General features: G+C 33.1%; 1 protein-coding gene, 1 long non-coding RNA gene and 4 other non-coding genes across 7 annotated transcripts; 3 read left to right on the top strand and 3 right to left on the bottom strand.

The window, feature by feature from the left end:
* Positions 1 to 835: 835 nt before the first annotated feature.
* Positions 836 to 7930, top strand: LOC130729855 (protein THALLO). The gene is made up of 17 exons (XM_057581697.1): positions 836 to 978; positions 1260 to 1401; positions 1565 to 1656; positions 1858 to 1948; positions 2418 to 2563; positions 2729 to 2872; positions 3057 to 3169; positions 4428 to 4515; positions 5150 to 5329; positions 5855 to 6028; positions 6138 to 6215; positions 6362 to 6501; positions 6586 to 6676; positions 6858 to 7114; positions 7219 to 7291; positions 7382 to 7450; positions 7559 to 7930. Exons 2-17 carry the CDS (start codon positions 1284 to 1286, stop codon positions 7688 to 7690), a joined length of 1986 nt encoding a protein of 661 aa, XP_057437680.1. The 5' UTR covers positions 836 to 978; positions 1260 to 1283; the 3' UTR covers positions 7691 to 7930.
* Positions 7931 to 8344: 414 nt separating this feature from the next.
* Positions 8345 to 10408, bottom strand: LOC130729854 (uncharacterized). Of its 2 annotated transcripts, none has more exons than XR_009016150.1 (3): positions 10105 to 10408; positions 9792 to 9918; positions 8345 to 9225 (listed from the first exon to the last, which is right to left on the bottom strand). It is a non-coding gene; the product is annotated as an uncharacterized LOC130729854 (long non-coding RNA). The 2 variants fall into 2 exon arrangements; XR_009016151.1 differs by having other exon boundaries at positions 8345 to 8811.
* Positions 10409 to 10775: 367 nt separating this feature from the next.
* Positions 10776 to 10878, bottom strand: LOC130734699 (U6 spliceosomal RNA). The gene has a single exon (XR_009018058.1). It is a non-coding gene; the product is annotated as a U6 spliceosomal RNA (small nuclear RNA).
* A 2400-nt stretch (positions 10879 to 13278) lies between these two features.
* Positions 13279 to 13462, top strand: LOC130734967 (U2 spliceosomal RNA). The gene has a single exon (XR_009018297.1). It is a non-coding gene; the product is annotated as a U2 spliceosomal RNA (small nuclear RNA).
* A 1896-nt stretch (positions 13463 to 15358) lies between these two features.
* Positions 15359 to 15461, bottom strand: LOC130734701 (U6 spliceosomal RNA). The gene has a single exon (XR_009018060.1). It is a non-coding gene; the product is annotated as a U6 spliceosomal RNA (small nuclear RNA).
* Positions 15462 to 16144: 683 nt separating this feature from the next.
* LOC130734956 (small nucleolar RNA U3) lies at positions 16145 to 16365 on the top strand. Its single transcript, XR_009018288.1, has one exon. It is a non-coding gene; the product is annotated as a small nucleolar RNA U3 (small nucleolar RNA).
* Positions 16366 to 21569: the final 5204 nt, after the last annotated feature.

Genomic DNA, 21569 nt, shown 5'->3' with positions numbered 1-21569 from the left:
AAGGGTGTGAAACTAATGCCTAGTTGCTTTGGTCTCCAGGAAACTAGATCTTGACCTTCTGTAAATCACTTGTAATTCATACTCAAGAGTGTGAAACACAATTTAATTTCACATTCAAGGGTGTGAAACTGTTCCGATTATGTGTCTAGGAAACTTGAACTTGACCTTTTGTAAAACACTTGCAATTCACTCTCACTAAGGAAGAAGGTGAAGAAAGAATGAACATACCTCGGTTCACACTTACAAAGTTTGAAATGTTTCACATATTAAGTTTGAAACGTAGCAACGAAGAAAACCATGAGATGAGTGTGAAAGTGAAGGATGGTGTGACAAACAAAGATGATGGTGGTGATAATATAGGAAAAGGGATATGTTTTGAATAAAATTAAATTTTAAGGGTATTTGAGTCATTTTGGTGCAAAAAGGAGGTGTGGGATTAACAAAGGAGTGTTAAAACTAATGCCCTAGAAAAATTACACTAGAAATTTAAACCACGATTAAGAATATACAAGTGAAATTAGTAGACAAACTTTGATGGCAAAATATATTTAAGGAAAAGAGAAATGTAATATTGTGAAAATTTGATTAAGGTATTATAATATAATTGCAAAAAATAAATCTAAAATATTAGAATTTGGTGAAATCCATTAAGAAATAGTTATTTAGTTTTTATCCATCATTGAATTTACAGTTTAGATTAGATTTTTTTTTTGTATTTGTACAGTTTTGCCGGTTTAGCTAATATCGCTAGGGGTAATATTGGCACTTTAATCGAATATGGAATAAAGTAAACTTAGTAAGGGTAGATTTGTCCTTTCCGTTCTTTCCAGTTTCCCTTACCCTAATATTGTGAATAGAGCGCAACCAGCCATGCCACTCTACTGCAACTGCTACTGCGCGCTTGAAAACGGGAACGAAGCTCTCCTTGTCGAAACGCTTGCGCTTTGGACCAAGTTTTTGAGTTGCTTCTTCATCTAGGTGAGTGCTTCATGAATAGAGCTTCAGATTCATATATTTTTCTGCTATAGCTACTGTGAAAATCGTGGTGCTGTTCATCAAAATACAATTCATGACTTTGTGATTAAATTCATGGGGTTTTATGCCAAAATCAATGTATTCTTGTTTGTCTATTGTCATTATATTTGTTTTGCTTTCAGTTTGAAATTGGTTTAACAAAAGCCAAACCGGTTTAGATTATATTTGGATAGGGTTTGATTTTGATCAAAATTACCACTGAAATATTGCTCTTGGAGTTATAGGATTTGGCGGGTGAAGAACTCAGAATGGGGAAGAAAGGGGGAAAATCTCATTCAAAGAAAGACATCACGAATGCTAAAACAAGTTCCCGATCCAAGCATGATTCCTTTTCGAGTGACGACATGGATGACGAGATTGATGCCTGTAATTTTCTTCTTTTACTTCATTCCATTTTTTGCCAAATAAACACTACTTTTTTTTTTTACTATGACAAGGATATTTGTTCGATAGAGTTCTAATTCTAATTATATTTGTTTTTATATGCTACTGAATTTTGGCTTTGCTTGTTTTGCTTTTATTATTCCAGTTCATAAGCACAGGGACATTGTTCCCCTTGACGTGAATGATGATTTTGGAGAATCAGATGAAGATGACGAGCTTCCTATCTTTGATTCTAAGGTTTTTGTTACTATAAGCTCTTTTTTTAGTAGTCACCAAAGGCAAAACCTGTTTTTCTTTCAACTCAATGAAACATTAGAATCTAATTTTCTTGCTTAATAACTAAAACAGGACAGTTGATGACTTTTTTTTTAATTTCCTTTTGTATACTTTTATCTCATTTTATGTATCATTTCATTTCGTTTCAAATATTGGTCAAAGGATATTGATAATGATGAAGATGAAGATGAAGAAGATGGTGACGACGATGAATATGATGATGATGATGATCCAAATGACAATGTGGCAAAAAGTAAGTATATTATTTAAATACATGTATACCCATCTAAGAGCTTTAAATACATGTATACCTATCTAAGAGGTAAGAGCTTCATTTTATTGATAGAGATGCATCATTGTACTGACATAATCTAATAACTACTTTGTGTAATAGAAGCTAGAACAATACAGGTTTACAAATCCTTCGTTTGTTATCTTATCTTCTTGTACATGTATTGAACATGTTTTATCAAATCTTACGGTTAGCTAGTCTTAATTCCTAAATTAAGTAAGAAGTTGGTGCCCAATTTTAGTTAATTCATGTTGGACATTTTGCATTCCTCAGAGATAAATAGAGACCTATTAATCTAGCTCTGTGATGGTTTTGTATGTCAAAATTCTTGCTTATTTTCCATTGTTACTTAATTACTTTATCCAGTGTTTGAAGTTTAATTTATTCTACAGGTATGATGTTACTAAATATATTTGTTTATTGTACTTAGTAATTAGGCAAAGAAATTTTTTACGTGCGAAGTTTGGCGGAGGTGAGGATGAAACGCAAGATGATGATGATGGTGATGAGGAAGATGATAAACATATTCTTGGTGGGAGAAGGTCCGCTCATGGTGCTGACATTCATAATATAGAGGTGAGGGTTTGAACATTGCATATGAGAAGATTTTTTCGCTACATGTGATATTAAGGCCATTGATGAGTAGATGCTCTCATTCTGGTGGATCCACATCCTAACTGGTCAAGTTTTATTTTTCCCACATATATTTATGTTTCTATTGTTTTGACATTTTGATTGAAGCTACTATCAAGTGATGATGAGGCCCCAAAAGAAGAGGAAGAAATTGCAATGCAGATACAAAGGGAGAAGGCAAGATCTTTAACAATGGAAGACTATGACCTTGATATAAGTGAAGACAAAGTTAAAGATAAATCTACTTTAAAGGTGAGTGCTGTTAATTATCTCATTGGTTTGTAGCCCAACTGTGGACAATTTCCATGTTAATGGAAGAAATTCAAAAGAGAGGGATGAATGATATGTAGGGGCAAAGTATGGTGAAGGCATGTGATTATGAGGGAGTATATAGTATCTGTAAACTAACTTTAAGTAAACTTCTACATCTTTACAGGATGCATCAGATAAAGGAAACAGAGAAATGAAGTCACCAGATAGAGATATAACTTTCAAGGCTGAGGATCTGAATGCTTTGTCAAAAGAGGAGCAAATGAACCTTGTGTATAGGTTATTATGTTGTCTTTTTCTTACCTTTGGTAAATATTGATTATTTGTGATGAATTATGGTGTTGCCTTTTCTAACGTTGTACCTGTAGTATCTAACCAGGTTATTGACATTGATTCCAAGTGAATGCAAGTTATAGATTGCTGTACAAAACTGAAAATATGAATATGAATCCCAAAAGCAAATTGGATTGAAAAAGTAAAGGAGGAAAAGGAAGGATTTCTGGGGCATGATTAGATCCTATTTTCATTTTCTGTTTTCAGTACAGTGAAACAATAATAGGATTTGAAAGCAGGAAACAAAATGAAAACAAAGTGCCAGTTTGTAATTAAATTTGAAAACAGAAAATGAAAATAGAGACCAAACAGGCCCTTGGTGTTTGTGATGCTCTAAAGAGAGGAAATATTATGTTTACTCCAAAGATTGAGACCTCAGTAGAATAACATGCTAACCCAAAACTGAAGAGATAATAAAAAAAATAACTAAACAAAATTGATTGAGAAAGAAAAAGAACATAAGAAAATGAAAATAGAGACCAAACAGGCCCTTGGTGTTTGTGATGCTCTAAAGAGAGGAAATATTATGTTTACTCTAAAGATACCTCAGTAGAATAACATGCTAACCCAAAACTGAAGAGATGATAAAAAAATAACTAAACAAAATTGATTGAGAAAGAAAAAGAACATAAGAAAGGAAATGAAGTGCTTGTGCTGCTTTAATGGAAAAGAACTAATTTGATAGTAAACAATTGAAAAGGAAAACTTGAGGAACTCAGTATAAAAGTGTGAGCCATTGCCTTCATGATTTTATTCTTGCAGTTCTCACATGAAAATTTAGTTATTGGCCTGATGGAAAAACTTCATTATTTAGAACAGTTGACTTTTGTTTTTTTTTCATTGCTTTCAAAGTGAGATTTCAATATAAATGGTCCATCATTTTGATATTTTAAAGCATCATTCATATTGAAATGGGTATTTTCCAACATAACAATCATTCTAGCAATATTCAGTAGAAATCTAGAAAAGCATTCAACTTGAGGGGTGCTGCTAAAACCTAACATAATTGGGTCAGCAGCCAGCCACTTTATTCAAGTTAGTGGTCTAAAAGCCTTTTCCCCATAGTTTCGCTCAATTGCTTCCATACTCACTGATAATTAAATATCAGATATAGTTGTGTTAGTACATGTTCATGTCTATGTTAACATTATCATAGAATATATTTTCCTATACTTCTTGATTAGTGACTATCTCCTGTTTGCAGGTGTGCTCCAGAATTAATTGATTGGTTATCTGAATTAAACGAGGCACACAAACAGCTTGAATGCAAAATTAATCCATTCTTAAGCAAGGTTATTCCTCCTCTCGACTTTTCTTGGACCTAATCTAGTCTCGGTCTAAGAAACAAAATTTGGTTGCTAGATCAATCATAGAAGCAGAGTATGGCTCATTTTACATTTGCGGGCTCAACATATGGAGCTTGATATATTCTTTATCCCAGGAAAGGGTTATAACAAGTCCCTCAATGTGTCATATTGATGTTCAAGTTGATATCCTTGCAAAGCCGTTGTCACTCTCAGTTTTTTATAGATTTGATTCTTACTGCACCTCGCAGATTTTGTGTGGGGGCATATTAGAGTACAATCTATACTAAACTCTAATGTTGGTTTTGTATTAGACGATCAGTTTTTATAACTGTCGAGAGTTATGATAGACTGTTAGATCCAGCTATTGGCAGCTGACAGTTATTTTATTGCAGGAAGCAGTTACTAACTAAGTCCAAACTAATTTAGTTAGAAACTGATTCCTCTCTCTCTCCGTGTTCCTCTCTTCTACATATGCTAGTTATAAAAAGATCATTGAAATAATTTTTTATACACTGAAACATACAAAATGTTAAGAAATATCTTTCTTCTATTTCTCTTCTCTTTTGTAATGTGCATTAAAGGCCATACGGCATTTCAATTGATTTTATCTTCTGTACAGGTTCAGAAGGGGGAAATAGTTATGGAAGGAGGAGTGCGCTATTTTGAATTAAAACAGCTTCTTTTGCTATCCTATTGCCAAGCTATAACCTTCTACCTTCTTCTCAAGTCTGAAGGGCATCCAGTCCATGATCATCCTGTAGTAGCTCGCCTTGCAGAGATCAGGGAGTTATTGGATCAGGTTTTGTTTTAAAAGAAGCTAATATCTCTGACTGTAAACATCTAGTTTCCAAAACCATTACTTGTCATATGAACATGATTGGTTTGAATAAGTAACATGGAGCTTCTTCTAGATGGAGTAAAATACCACTTGTGTGATATTGGAATGTCTTAGCTTTCCTGTATAGTGGATTGTGCATTGATGAAGTAATCTGGAATTCTGGATTTTTGGAATAGTCATGTTACAATGATATTGCTTTTTTGGTCCAATGTCAACGGTTCAAGCAAATTTATTGGAAATAGCTATGCTTATATGGGATAATTAATTATATTGCATAACCCTGCGCTGGTAGGCTTGCTTAAACTGCGGATGAATTGGTCTATAATTCATATCAGATTACTGTATGAACTCTACTGTGACAACAAATGCATAGTGATATGTGAATATTTACACCATTGATGCAGAATTGCACACAAGTATAAGATTTGAGATGAAGTTAGTTGTCTTTAAATTTTACAATATTCTAATTCATGCCTCCCTCAACAGATAAAACAACTTGACGCCAAACTTCCAGTTGGACTTGAGGATATTCTTAAAGAAAGTAATGGGTTAGAAACAGTAGTAAATTCAGATAATGAGAATGCTCCAATCACAATTGATTCTATCACTAGAAACCAAGAGCTGCCACTGGTCTCTGCGGAATCACTAGAAGAAGCAATGGTAATCATCATCATTTAATCTTGGATTATACAGTTATTCGTCTTCCAAATGATGATCTTAAAAAGTGACGTCAAGTCCTCACCGTTAATATTTCTATGTATTGCTGCAGCCTATCAAGGTAGATGAGATAAAAAAATTGGATTCCTCAAAGGATGGTGTACCAAAAGCAAGAAAAGTTAAACATCAGGTGAGATATAGATCATGGAGTATGGTTTTTACTTTGATTTCTTGATTATCATCATAAAGTACCTATGCAATATTACCTTTCATTTGATTTATTTTTGTTACTGTAAAAGGTTATTAATTTGACTGAAATAAACCTTCACATGGCAGAAGGATCACATTGGTATGCGGAGTTTGGAAATGTTGACAGTTAGAGCTTCCCTTGCTGAAAAATGGAAAAAAAAGGTTCCGTCCACTGACACTACTCCAGTTCCTAGCACTGGTCTAAAGCGTTCGAGACCGGACAACAGGTAAAACTTTACTTCTAAATCCTTTACATTACTTATTTTCAATCCAACGTCTTGGAAGCTTACTTGCAACTTTAAAATTCTCAGTCAGCATGGAACATCTGTTTTCGACGATGATGCTGTGGGGCCAGCTAGATTGTCTCAGGGTCTTCGTAAATCTAATCTGAAGAAACCCAAGGTACTGAACTTGAGATTTTTGTAAGATGGATTATGATTTTTAATTTCATTTACAATTCATAGTAAGTAACCTGCATCTGCATTTTTGTAATAGTATTATATTAACTGTTTTAGGCTACGAAATTTTAATTTTTTATATGACCTTTTTTTGAAACCTCTCACTGGTTCCACTTTTGTGAAAGGTGATTTCCGGTGATGATGATTTACCTGAGAAAGATGATATTGGCGAAAGACGAAGGAAACATGAGCTTAGGGTGTTGGCTAGTGCTGGAATTAATGGTGGGAATGGTGATGATGATGATGATGGTGACCATGGGTCTCCTGAAGATGGTGCCAAACAGGCTCACGTTGAAGCTGAAGATTCAGATAATGAATTTTACGAGCAAGTGAAACAACTGCGAGCTGCTAAATTGGCTGCTAAAGCTGAGACTTACTCAAGGTGAAGTTTTGAGACCCTTTTGCCTTTGGCTATTTTTCTGATTGAGGGATTTCACTTTTCAGTCTTTTTTCAACCAGAAAATGAAGATTGTTTTTCTTTTTCAGGAAATCAGCAGCGTCCTCTTTGTCGGAGACTTTTTCAGAGACTATAGAAGGAAAACGCCATATCACTTCTCAGGTTCTTATTTGATATATTGCAGTTTTCAATTTAATTGTTTATATTTTCTTGCAAAGTTTCAATTTTTCACTTGTTGCCAATATGCTGTAGATGGAGAAGAACAGGGGACTAACGCGAATTCGCAATAAGGATAAAAAGAATCCTAGAAAGAATTACAAGGTACTTCAACTAACACTTGTTCTTTAAGGTTAACAAACACTTCAAATTTTGATGTTTAACTGACTTCTTTGGTTGCTATTTGTCTTTCTTTTGCTATTTAATGTGCAGATGAAGCATCAAAAAGCTGTTAAGAATCGCAAAGGGCAGGTTCAGGCCATCAGAAAGCCTACCGCACCTTATGGTGGTGAAGCCACTGGAATTAACGCTTCTATCAGTCGGAGCGTCAGATTCAAGAGTTGATATTTGTATTGATATACAATGTCATTCACTCATTCTTAACTTCACCAATTTTGAATCATCTATGCAGATAGATGGTTGTATCTCGTTTGCCCCTTATACCTATTGGAAGATGAACATAGTTTGCCATACTAGATTTTTCAAATTTGTCAGTTTTGATCCGGTTATTTAGAAGTTATAAATATTTTTTTTTGAGAACTATTTAAGAGTTATATTTGAAATGTAAAGCACTATTTAGTGTTTTTTTAGCGAGCCAAGAAAAGAGGTTGAAGAAAAATGACAGAAGTTTCTAGTTTCTGCCAAAGATCCAGTATATCCGAAAATGAATTATTTCCGTTGCAAAATAATTTTGTACGCAAATTCAAATGAAACATCAAGAACATTCTTTGGGAAATTTTTGGTGGGTAAAGCAATTAAAATTCCGTGAGTTTGCTTACTCTTTTTTGAAGTATGTTATCTTTTGGGGCTTAGCCCCTTCATGTAAACAAAAACATATATGTTATCTTTATTATTTTCCCTATTTTTTATGTCTAATCATTAAGTTAGTAAATAAATATTTTTTTTATTGCTGGAGAGTTATGCACATGCAAAATATAATTTTATAAAAGAAAGTTGATAATATATTCTTGATATTTGATTATTTGATTAGAAGCTGATCGTTTTTTCCAAAGATTCAAATAATAGACTTGATTGCACATTTTTAATCCCTGAGCACAAGTACAACCTATTAATGATAGAGAATTCTGAAAAAAAAGGGTGAATTCTGTGGTACCCACATGTTTTGCGTGTGATACCCATATTAATTGGTAGGCACACGCACAACGCCCCTGCAATCTGAAAAGCATAACACCATTTTATGCCCCATATCCCAACCAAGCTGCAACCGTTTCTCTACAGCTAGGATTTTTGCAAGAAAAGCATTGCCATGCATGCCCAGTGCTTCCAGAAACCCCGGAGACCCAATTGCCACCTGCATTGCGAATAACAACTCCAATCCCCATATGGTTCACACTCTGATACCTGCTCCTGTCCACATGAAGCAAGACCAGCGTTCCTAGGCCTGCGGTCGTGCCGTCGCGCTGTTCCGTAACCCTCCCACGCACCAAACCGCTCTCAACATGCACCTGTATATATATTAAATTGATAGCACTAAAATAGTGGCAAATATTTGTGGATTTCTCTATCTTAAAATTATAACAAGAACCATGCAAGAAAGGAATACACAATAACAGTAAAGGAACAAGTAACAGCTGCAACTGAGAACTGCCATATCCCTTTTTTAGCATGAGAACTTCAAAAGTCATAAGATGGCTAACATTAGAAGCATAGTATTATGCTATGAGTCTTGAAATTCAGAGAAAAAATTCCAGACTACAACATGTGCAATTTATTAATCCTATCACATGTTTCAGACATGTCATCCTAACACCATGTGTGATGCTAAATACAAATAAAAATTGATTTGGCTCAATCAAACATGCAAGTTCTGGCTCCGGAAAAATATTGAAAACGCTTCTACTCCAAGAACTTGATTTCATCTGTCAAGACAATCATGTGCATTAAGGTGAATATATCAGATACTGATTAAGATGATAAGATGAGAATAATTGAATAAATTCTGCAATTTTTTCTCCCTGTGGTATATAGTATAGGAGCCAATGTCTATCCCCACAAGGCATACAGGTTCCGATCTGCAGGGATTCCACAACTAATTTGCAAATATGACAATGTCACTCTTTGCCATTTTCAATCAAAATATAGTAAATAGGTGATAAAATTTCTCAATCACTTATTAGTCTATTACTCTAAGTTAATCAATTAGCAGCCAATAGAAACTGACAAGGCATATTGACAATCAATATACTTGGACCAATCAGAACATGTACCTCTCAGAATAACAGTACAAAAAGGCTAAATTAACACTTTGCAAATTTACTATTGATGTTAACTTGATAAAAAAATGAAACATTTGAGCAAACCACCCAGTCCACCAAAGCAGAAGCAAAGGATAAACCCCTTACAATAGAAGAGGAAGTGACAGAACCAAACAATAAAAATTTCAATTTCAATAATAGAATCAGAATAGGACAAGCCGACAAGGTACCTATCAAGTGAGCTCGGAGTAATGGAGGTGAGATCATATGAATTGGCTCTATCAAGGTTAGTCTCTCACTCTCTATTTCTCAGCTCCGTAGAATATTGAATTTTTAATGACCTCATATATAAGCTAGCTGTCAAGGAAAGAAAAATCAAAGTCCAGCTTCAGGTTTAATTGAAAGCCAGTGCTGCTTCGGATATGGAAATTTTATATGTCCAAGTATAGGTGTGAGAATTATATACAATACTTGCTCATGTCACTTCATTTTCTATAACTTACAAGACAAATTGAGATTAGAGAAAATCTTAATCAAACTTACAATGATGTAGTGCATGCCCTTTAATGCCCCCCCTCTGATTCCAAGTTACCAGAAATGAAGGACAAGTTGAGGTCCCAAGACCCAACAAAACCAGGAAATTGAACTGTCACTTGAAATGCAACATGTCACTTTAAATATAAGAGACCCTTAGTTTTTTGAATAATTGATACACTCATGAAAGCTTTAGAGTACGCTAACCTCTTAACAAACGTCAGGTTAAAGTCGATTGATATTCATAACACGAAGTAAAGCAGCAAAATACATCCCAGATAGTCAATTACTTGCCTAAGCTGCGATTATAATCTCAACCTTCTAATAACTTAAGTCCAGAAGAACAGAATAGGCAGCAGCTCAATTAGAGTACAGAATAGGCAAAATACAATACAAATGTTGAACAGAACAAACAGATATACATCTAAAGAACTTTAAGCCTGCCCAGTGGGAAACCAAAAACATCATGACTAGAAAACACAAGCCTACCCATTAACTTAGGATTCATAAATCAGTCTGCTTAAAGAAAATTCAAAAAACATATAAGACAAACTCAGCATAGGGACAATGTCAATATTTTCAACGCCAAAAAAGAACTGGAAATTGCTTAGAATTTTTCCAGAAGAAATAAAACTTACACCGTATCCGTATGATCCAGCGGAAGAAGAATGGTTTGTCAAAAAAATTTGGACCATTTCTCGATTTGTGCGTGTCATCCTTGCGCAGGGGCCATGCTAATCTTCTCTGTATCGTTCCAATTTTATCGGATGTCCCCGAAGGGACGAACCATGTTGGAGACTATTTGGTTATAAACACTTATATTGTTGAAGATTTAACCGATGTGGGACTGGAGAATGCTAAAAACAGACCCAAATAACACAGCCTCAACGGGCAGCATGCAAGCAAGCATCTGAGCTCCTCTGTCGTTTGTTAAGAAGATACTGGAGACAGATTATGTGACTCTAGTTCTAGGGCGAAAGAAAATGTGGTTGTGGAGCAAACGGCAACATTTCAAGTTTCCACACCCCTATAAACATTTCAGCTTTTCCTTCCAGAATCATCAACGTCTCCCAAAGGCACAGAGCTACCTCTAGCCTTCTTCATTACCTCTATTGTCTAGCCTGGCTGATTTGACATCTAATTCATATTTTGTTCTTTTATATTTCAACGCCTTTTCCTCCAAAATTTGCATAGGTAAAGAGATATTAAATGATAAAAGTTCATTTTTATAAAATAGATAATTAATAATTAGAGTTTAACATTAGTCTCACGACCGTTGGTTGTAAGGATATAAAGGTTAAGATAAACAAAAATTTTGATTAATTCAAACAACTTTTCAACCCTCTAACTGAAAAGAAAGCATTCACACTTTATTTTAAGTGGAGAATAGGTTGAGGAGAAATAAAAAGAAAAAATAGAGAAAATATGTGATATTATATGGAAAGACAAGAGGGATATAAATACAATTAAGTAGAAATTGAGTGAAAAAAAATTAAGTGTGAATGAAACAAGATTGTAACATACATTTTATATTATATTTACGAGTGAATGAAACAAGATTGTAACATACCTTTTATGTTATATTTACGTGTCAAATTGAGAAAGATTTATAGTACTTCTAATGGATTGCTGTTGGATGTATTTATTTTATTCACTCCAAAATTGTTGGTTGTTCCACTATGCTTTTGCTTATAATTTTCTTAGTCATGATATGGCGTGCTAGTTCACAATTGTGGCGTATGATTTAGAAGGTGTGTACACCGAATAAAAAGCTCGATTTTTCAAGTGGCTAATAGGACATAATGTTTTGCCTACAAATCAGAAGAGTTTTCAATGTAAGTATGGTGTGTCTGATATTTATATTCGTTGTAATATTCACATTGAAGACATTAATCATCTTCTGCGCAGTTGTTCCTTTTCTATACATGTGTGCGCTCATTTTTGCTCCTTACTGCTTCCTCTTCCTAATCAGTTGTCTTTTCAGGATTGGTTCATTGCACAACTGCAACATAAGGATAACTCTCTTCTGCGTCGAAGGGTTGAATGCTGCTGCTAATGAGTTTCATCGTTGAAAGAGCAATTAAAATAATGTTTGGATCCCGTGGAAGAAAACTAGAGTGGAAAAAAATTAGAACATTTCCCAAATGTCCATTAAGGAACACAATGAACAACTGAGCATATGTATTGAATAATTGAAATATATGATATTGGCATGTATTAATATTCTTGATATTATCAATCATTAGTATTGAAATATATGATATAATCAAATTGTTGGTATTGTCATATTTAACTCTATAAAGAAAAAAAAAAGATGTGGTAAGGAGAAACAATAAATTTATCTTAAAAGAACTTAACAGCTTACTCATGAAAAATTCTCAGTGTCTATAGCACTCATGGATCCTATATTTCTCAAGAGCAGCAAATTATCTGAGTCACTCAGCATCCCTTTTGAATTGCTCCACTTGATAGAATATGGCTCCACCATATGAAGATCAAGAAGATGGGACTTGAATAAAATCCCATTGGCAGCATCACCACCACCATGTCACTGAGAAAAGTCCAGTTGTGCCTAGATTTAGAAACAATAGAACAAAACCTATGGAATATGATGTCCTTGTCAATAGTTGGATGCTTGGATACAATCATAAAGTTGAAAGGGTTTGTGTACTCATATACCCTCTATCCAATGCTAAGAGTTGCATGATAGGGTTTGTGAACTTCCAAATCTCCATTCAACATGTAAATAAACACTGAAAATTACCAATTAGAAAACATAGGAGTCACTAACGCATAGTTAACTCAAGTATTCTGCTGTAGAGTGTTAGAAGGCCAGAGCAAACCAGACTGCATAGCATGCAATATCCTCAGTTTCATATCACTAGTCTACAAGCACCAATATCAATCCAAACCTTGGGATCTTGATCAAGTGCTACCAAAAGAAGATCCTTAACCTGAAAAGATTATAGGACCACCAGATTATAGCATCAATAGAGTTGAAAAGAATAATTCAAACAGGCTCGGAGATGCCATATCATGCACTTGCACGCACTTGCTATAAGAGTATAGTATCATGTATTTTTGTTTCTCAGTGCACTACCTTTCAAGTCCCACATTGGCTGTGCAGCACAATCAAAGCACATACATTGGATATAAAAGCAGAGACATGGCAGAGGAAGAAGCATACCTTTCTCGGCCTTTTGGCTAAGATCAAGTGTAGTATCTGTTTTTATCAGTTTAATATCTGATTTGTGAGCCAATGGCTCACACGATATTAAATTTTTCCCAAACCTAGTTCAAGATTTTCAATTCTAGATCAATAACACTGTTGTTCCAGTCCCAAGTAAACCACAATTATTAACAAATCCTCAAAAAAAATGTGAAAATAAATTGAGCAAGTTAGTCCACTCAAATTTTCATATATAGCTGATTTGCTACCAGTTGAATGCCTACTGCAGCATAATATACTAGTCTTCCGCAGCCTCACACAAGAATCATCTCCATCAATTCTATGTCTTATGTACTCTTGTAGCCCCTTTCACTAAGCTACAGCCTTTCATCAGATAGTGGAATGCCATATAGATAATGAGATTGGCCTCTTTTCTGTTAGATCAGCCTAAGATTTTACACTAAATCCTTGATTACTATGGATGTGAGGAAACCATCAAAGTATTTAGGTAGCATACAACCTCTCATATCACATCCCCTGCTGTCATTATAATGACTTGATCACTCCCCTAAATTGAACAGCTAACTAACAGAACAATTAACTCCAAAGATCCATTCTCTCTCTCTCTCTCTCAATACGTCTGCCCACTTGTGAGATCTTACGCAAATGCTAAGATAATAAACTGAACACAAATTTATAGAAAAACAAATGACATAGGAAGAACTGGAAATTTCTTAGAATTATTACAGAAGAAAGAAAAAAATGTCAACTTTGAATGAGAAAAAGAAAACTACTAAGCTTCTCTCTATCGTTCCAAGTTTATGGACTATGGAGCAAGCTTTAGTGTTTATAAGCACTAATAATGTGTTAAGCTCAACTGGTGTGGGACATGAGATGAAGTAAGACATCACATGCAAAGCTAAAGCGACACAAAGAGACCAGCTTCCTCCCTCAAGGCAAAGCAACAGAAGTTATGAAGGTATTAATATTCTAATGATTCATTTTAAATTAGTTTTATATCTTAAACAATGTGTGGTATAGGGAGTAAGTAATTTATGTTAAAATAAATTACAACTTACTCATGAAAAACTCAGGCTATGCCTTGGACATGGAGATGGAGTTAAACTAATACTCATCTGGTTTGTATCCTAATTCAGAACATGACAGTATTCAATGTTACATTGTCTCTAGCACATATCAACCCAGATGAATTGCTCCAAATACATCATGATTCATGACTAGAAAACACAAGCTACCCCTTAACTTAAGACTGATAAATCAATCATGAATAAAACAATGTGCTTAAAGAAAATTCAGAAAACATATAAGACAGAAACTCAACATCGGGACAATGTCAATATTTTCTTAGAAAAATAAATTTATTTAGAAAAAAGGAAGAAAAGCGCAGCTGTTGAAAAGATATGATGCAACATAAAAAGCTAAGCAATTCAGAGACCAAAAACAAAAACAAAAAATTATTTGCCCACATTTGCGCCTTTAACTTGGGATTTGATAGAGTGCTCTTTGTTTCCAAGCAGTGAAAGGTACACCCAAATAAATTTCTTTCCTAGTTCTTTTGCAGCATGAGTTTGCATATATGTAGCCAATGGTATTTAACAAACCAAACCCAAAAGTACTATAATGACAAGTTGACAACTAGTTTACTCAGCAAAAGTACCTCATGTTGATATTCTTCAATAAAGCAATTTAAACACTTGATATATCATTTTCCATGTCATCCAAAGTCAACATGCATTTCAACCATATCAAAGTTTCCTGAATCCTATAGGTTGATATTTATGATGAAAAATAGCATCCAAATGACAACTTGTAATTTTGTGTGCTGAGCTTATGATCATGTAATTTATCAATAAAAAACTGTATTCACCCCTCATGAACCCTAGGAAAAAACATGATACAAAAAGAACTGGAAAATGCTTAGAATTTATCCAGGAAAAATGACAAATTTCAAAGAGAAAATAAAACTTACACTCTTCTGCAGCTTCAGTTTAAATAAAAGGGAGTAAAAATATCCAAGTTTCATGAGAGAATCAAAATCAAATAAAATCCAGGGGAAGAAGAATGGATTGACAAAAATATTTGGACCATTTCTCGATTTGTGCGTGTCATCCTTGCGCAGGGGCCATGCTAATCTTCTCTGTATCGTTCCAATTTTATCGGATGTCCCCGAAGGGACAAACTCTACTGCTAGGTGCTTCTTTATAAACACTTGTATTATTGCAGGTTTAACCGATGTGGGACTTGAGACAGCCTGCGATGCTAAAACAGACCGAAATAACACAAGTCTTCTGCTCAGCCTCAGCAACAGACAGCATGCATCCAAGCTCTTCCGTGTTTTGTGGGAATGCAAGAAAGAACAACGGTGAAGTGAGGAAGACATAGATATTCTCAAAATGTTTTGGTTTGCTTTATCAAAATTATAGTTTTAGGACCAAAGAATACGTGGAGCCTTGGAAAACAGCAACGTTTCAACTTTTCCTTGGTTGAATGATCAACATCGATCTCCCACTCCCCCAAAGGACAGAGCTGGGAGAGTCTCTAGCCTCTTTGATTACACAATACTATATAAATCTATCTATTGCCTCTAATTTCCCAACCTTCTAATTGGCCCTCAATCCAGTTCAAAAGTTTTACCTTTTTGAGTCATTTATATAAGATTTCAAGAACTTCGGAATCAAATACATGGCAACAATGAATTTGGATGAATTTCTCCAACGTTTTGCAATGCCATGAAGGGCATAGTGACATCATGTTACACAACAAAAGTCACAATAACCAGGATAACCGCATGAAGTCCCACACCGCTAGCACCAAACTATATCTTAATGTTTATATACGGGTACATAGAGACATTTGGTCACGACCTTACTTGAACAGGATCTGTTCTATAGGCTCGTACAACTGTATCCTTGAGTTCTAAGGAGACAGGAACCAAAGTCTGGTTGATGAACCATGACCGTGTGATCAGAGCGTGATTAACAGTTCACTGGCTAACCTTCGGGTTCACCAAATGAACAGTAGAGGATCGTTCTCAGCTAGTATCCACTGGCTGGGGTGGTCACACGGTTGTCTGACAGACCCAAATCTTTTTTATTTTTTCCATTTTTGCTAAAATTTACAGAAAATAAATGAGGTCGAATTTTTTATTTTTTTGAAAAAGTTGAGTGTTTGATTGAGATAAGACAGAAGTTTTGTTCTTCTAAATAAATAAAAAACAAGAGCAAAAGACAAACTAGAAGTAAATCTATTTCCTACTTAAAGAAGAAAAAACTAACACAGCAAAGGATATTACAGAAGTAAAATTTTGATTGGAGTCAAAGTTTTGTGGTGCTAAATTACCTCCTTCCCTCTGCACCATAAGCAACGATTTTGTTCACTTGCATGCCTCATTGGAGATTGTTGTGTTCTTCTTAGTGAAAATGTGGCTCAAAATCACACTCCTTGAGGATTGCTTGAGTTTCCCTTTGCCACAAACTGAAAAAGGAGATCATGTCAAAAACTTACAAAAAAAAGAAACAAGAAGATGCCTGATCATGCAACATGCAAATAAAATTGCACAATGGAGAATCAAACGGTTCAAGTGATCAGTTTTCCATTGATGCATTGAGTGAAGAGAAAGTTTGGATAGCTACTTGAGGTAGAAAAATCGCCACGTTGAAAGGATAACATTTTTAAGTGCTTTTTAGTTTTTTTCTTTGTCGAAATACAGTTTCAGTGCTAAAAAAGTGAATTAGGACATTGTCAAAAGAAAAAAGGCCTATGACTCTGTGAGAGGTAGAATAGAAAGCCCATTGATCGAATGGACATTATAGTTTGAAAACCCAACTTAGAAAAAGGTTATTATAAATAAAATAAAAACTCTAATCCTGGCTTATGAAGTATTTGGGACAAGGTTGTTGTCTTTAGTTTATTTGTCCACCAAATTTTATTTTCTTTGATTTAACACATGCATTCTCTATTCTCTATCAGAGTTAGTTAATTATGTTTGAGTCTCAAATTTCACATTCTGATAAAACTAAGCTCTCTCAATAAAAAATTCATTCACAAAATTTGGATGCAGTATCTTACACAAAAACTAAAAAGAATCATGTAGGTTTGAACCAACCACCGTAGAATTATAAACTATGACCTATTTTTTTCAAAAGGCAACTATGACCTTTTTTTTTTTGTTACAACTTGGAATGATTTTTCTCATAACAAATGATTTTTCTAAGGTTCAATCTTGTAACATCATCATTACGGAGATCTAGCATGTCTACCACTAAACCGATACTTTTATTATTGGTTGAATTCAATCATATCCCTATTTTCTATTTTAAATATTTTTAAATTTAAAATTTAATTATAACATGAAAAATTAATAAAATCTAATTGAATGTGTGGAAAAAAATTATATGGGTTATTAAACTCTTGTTTTTAAGTTTCAACTGTGCATTATGCTATAATTCAAAAGTGCAATTTATGGTAATCATGGTTGAAGAAGATATAATGATTTAATATGGAAACAATTTAGAATAACTAAATAAAGAATACAAGAGATTTGATTCATATCAATATTGGAAAGTATTCATAGATGAATTGATTTTTATTTGCATCAATATCTTTCCTAATTTAATGAAAACTTAATATCAAATTATCGTAATTGATCAAACTTTGAATGATTTTTTTTTCAAAAAGTTCACCTATTTAATCATATAATAGATTTTGATTATTGTTTTCTAAATTTGCGGGTAATTGATTATCCGAAAACAAAATTTTATTGTACTCTTGTCACATCCAATGATCCAAACACTAAAAAGTAACCATTTTTTCTCTTCATTTTTCTTTCTAACCAAACATGCTGTGATAGAACATTACATTTCTTTCTGTTGTAGTTTTCTTCATGTTTCTCTCATATTAAACACAATTAAATCTTCTTCTTTTTTACATTTTCTCATTCTCCCCATTTTCTTTTCAACTATATATCAAGGGCTAAGTATCACTGTACATTGTTCTTAAGCACTACTATTGTTAAGTTAAAATTTTTAATCATTCACTAAATTTGCTACACCATTAAAAATCTTCAATTTATCCTTATTCAAGGAGTTGTTTTTTTGGTACAAACATGTTTGGATAGAGGCGTATTGAAGTTTATCTATTAGAAAATGTGTTAAATAAGTTTTAATTAGTGTTTTTTTTTTTTATATCCAAACAGTTATCTCTAGGGTGAGGGATGATGTTTACTGTTAAACACTATGATGCTGTTTTGATTCTTGTAGTTACTTCAATTTTTGGTTTAGAATTTGGCTTTCCTAGGAAAATTGGAAGAGTTTTTTGATGTGCTCCAAACACACTCTATTATAATAGATTTTGATTCAGACATACCTTTTTTTTTAATCATCTCATTTTCACTCTCTTTCTCTTCTTAACTCTCACTTTTACTCCTACCTCATCACTAATCATATCACACATTTTTCTCTTTTTTTTCCTCACATATTGCAAGGTGTAAGTGTGCTTTAAGGTATGATACTACTTTATTCATTATATTGAGTAATGATATATACACACCTCATTTTTTAAACGCTTCATTTCCACCTCTTTTTATTTTTATCTCTCTCATCTTATCATCTATCACATCTCATACTTTCTCTCTCTTATTTTTTCTTTTCTTCTTATCTCTTTCTTCATTCCACCTCTTCCACCTCAAATGAGAGGTGTGTAAGTAACATTATTGCTGTTTCGACTCTTGTAGTTCATTCAATTTTTTGTTCTGATCATGTTAAATAAAAATTTCTAAAGCAATCTGTATTTTTGTAAGATGTTAATTGAAATTTTTGCTTCTATGGAAATATTCCAAAGATTCTTATGGTTCGTACTTCCAAATCTATACCGACATAACATTGTGTTGACGCATCATGCCCTCTGTCACAAGGCTCAGCAAGATATTCAATGTTGTCTATATCCATATTGAAGCGATCAATGATATATATACCATTACAAATGTACCTTCAAATTACCCCTTTTAATCTTGAAATCTTATGGTTTAGTCAAAGATGGAACCACTGATTAAGTGGTTGTTTTTGTCTGATCCATAGATACAAAAGTTGCAACGTTAACCCCCATAAAACCCCTGGTGCACATGGAAGCAGAATGACACTGTCTCAGAGCTGTAAAGAAACTGAATTATTAAAAGTTTCTTAAAAGGATTATAATTTGTAGACTGAAAATGTATCATCACTTTTGCAGAATTGAGAATTGTAAGCTCAGGATGCATGTGTAAGAGTAAGTTTAGATTTCTGTAATAAAAATTAAAATACTTTTAACATTTATGTCTCATAATACATTTGAAATAAATTAAAGTACTTTTTAACTAATGTAACGAAAATAGAACACATACTAAGCATGTTTGTAAAAATATCTTAAAAACATACATCAACAAATTCAGCGTTACATAAAAGGTTCAATGTGTAACCAAATCAAAACATGGGACCTAAATCTATTATTGCTGGCTTTGGACCCTAGCTGAGGTGGTGCAACGTGAGCATAATTGACACTAGAAAGCAAACTCAGCTAATATGACCTTCAGTCTCTCTTTGTCTGCCTCCTCAAATGCAAAAGGTCCCCACCATATAATATAAGGAATCAAATGAAGGCAAGAGAGATGCATGAGGACAAGGTGATCCAAACATAATTTGACTTTGAAAGAAAAAATACAGGAGCTGGGCAACTTAACTTTATGAATGTGATCAGAGTCACTCAATTCAAATATAACGGCTTTAAAGGTCAAATGAATTTGAATTTAAAATTTGATTGGTTCAAAATATAAGCAAATAAATTACAGTCAGTGCATCAAAAGAAAATCATCTCTTAGTTTGCAGCTTTACATACTCACTAGATATTATACCCGTGCGTTGCACGGGTTTATTTACGATATTTTTTAATATTATATAAAAATTACTATAGTGTAATTATATAAATAATAAATATTAAAATATTTCTTAAATATAAATATAACAGAAAAAAGTATTGTGTTTAGACATCGAAATAGATAGTATTACAGTTTTTTTGATGCATTAAATTACTTGTATTCGAATTTTCTTTTTTTTTTTTGGGCGAGAGATTAATCTCACGGCTTTCGGTTGTGAGGATACATTGGTATTCGAATTCTCTTTATGTAAATCAACGATGTTACTGAAATATAAAAAAACTGAAAAAGAAAATATTATTAATAACATAAGAAAACTTGAGAAAATATTTTTACTACTATGTTTTTCAAATAATACACACATGCAGTATATTTAATAATAAATATCTTCCAGAGACATTCATTTAATTTTGAAACTATTTTTCTAGATTGTTCATTAATAAATTTTATATTTACTACTATTTAATTTAAATTATTAATATTGTCTACATATAAATATGTTTCTTAATTTTTTTTCTCTCAATTTATGATTTATAGTTGATATTCTAACTATTTTTAAGTACTACGTAATAATTTTTTTTTGTGTAAGAAAATGAAAAGTTGACAGTTAATAATTAATAGTTGGCAAACTTGGGATGTGAGGGTCATGATCCTATTTGGGTTCTGCTAGAAGAGAATAGGGAATTTTAAAAAATTGCTCAGGGTGTAAAGTTTAGTACTCCTAGTTCCTTACTTGTATTCTGCACTCAGTAGCTGGTTTTAGGAACCCCTTCACATGTAGGGATGGTTTCTATTTTGGCATAGCGCCCAGGTTCATCCTTGAACCAACTGGCACTATGATTTTGTACTTTGACTCTCTTAATCCAATAATTTTTTATTCTTCAAAAAAAAGTTAATAATATAGTTAATGACATAAAATATTCATCAATAATTTATTTCTATCATTACGTTCAATTTTTTTTTTATTACTATCAATATTAAGAAAAATCACAAATTAATTTAAAAATATTTTTTAAAATAACACAAAACTACATTATAGTCAATTTAAACAACATGCATAATCATTTCAGATTTCAAAAGTAAATTCCTATGTTATTATACCCATATTGAGAGGAGATATTTCTCAACACTCTAATTATATATATATATATATATATATATATATATTTCTCTTTCGAAAAAAAAGTAAATTCCAAAATATATATTTACAAAAAGCATTCAACCATTAACTAATTTCAATATTTAACATGTTTATTTTTATTTAAAAGATATTAATTCGTGTTATTTTCATATCTAACTTTAGCACTTAATTTTTTATTTATACGTAAAATGTAGTAATAAGTTTTGTTGGTTAATTTTTAAAATTCATCAACTTACAAT

Source organism: Lotus japonicus, chromosome 1 (assembly GCF_012489685.1).
Source record: "Lotus japonicus ecotype B-129 chromosome 1, LjGifu_v1.2".
In the NCBI taxonomy this organism is placed as follows: Eukaryota; Viridiplantae; Streptophyta; class Magnoliopsida; order Fabales; family Fabaceae; genus Lotus; species Lotus japonicus.
This window is presented reverse-complemented; position numbering and strand designations above follow the sequence as displayed.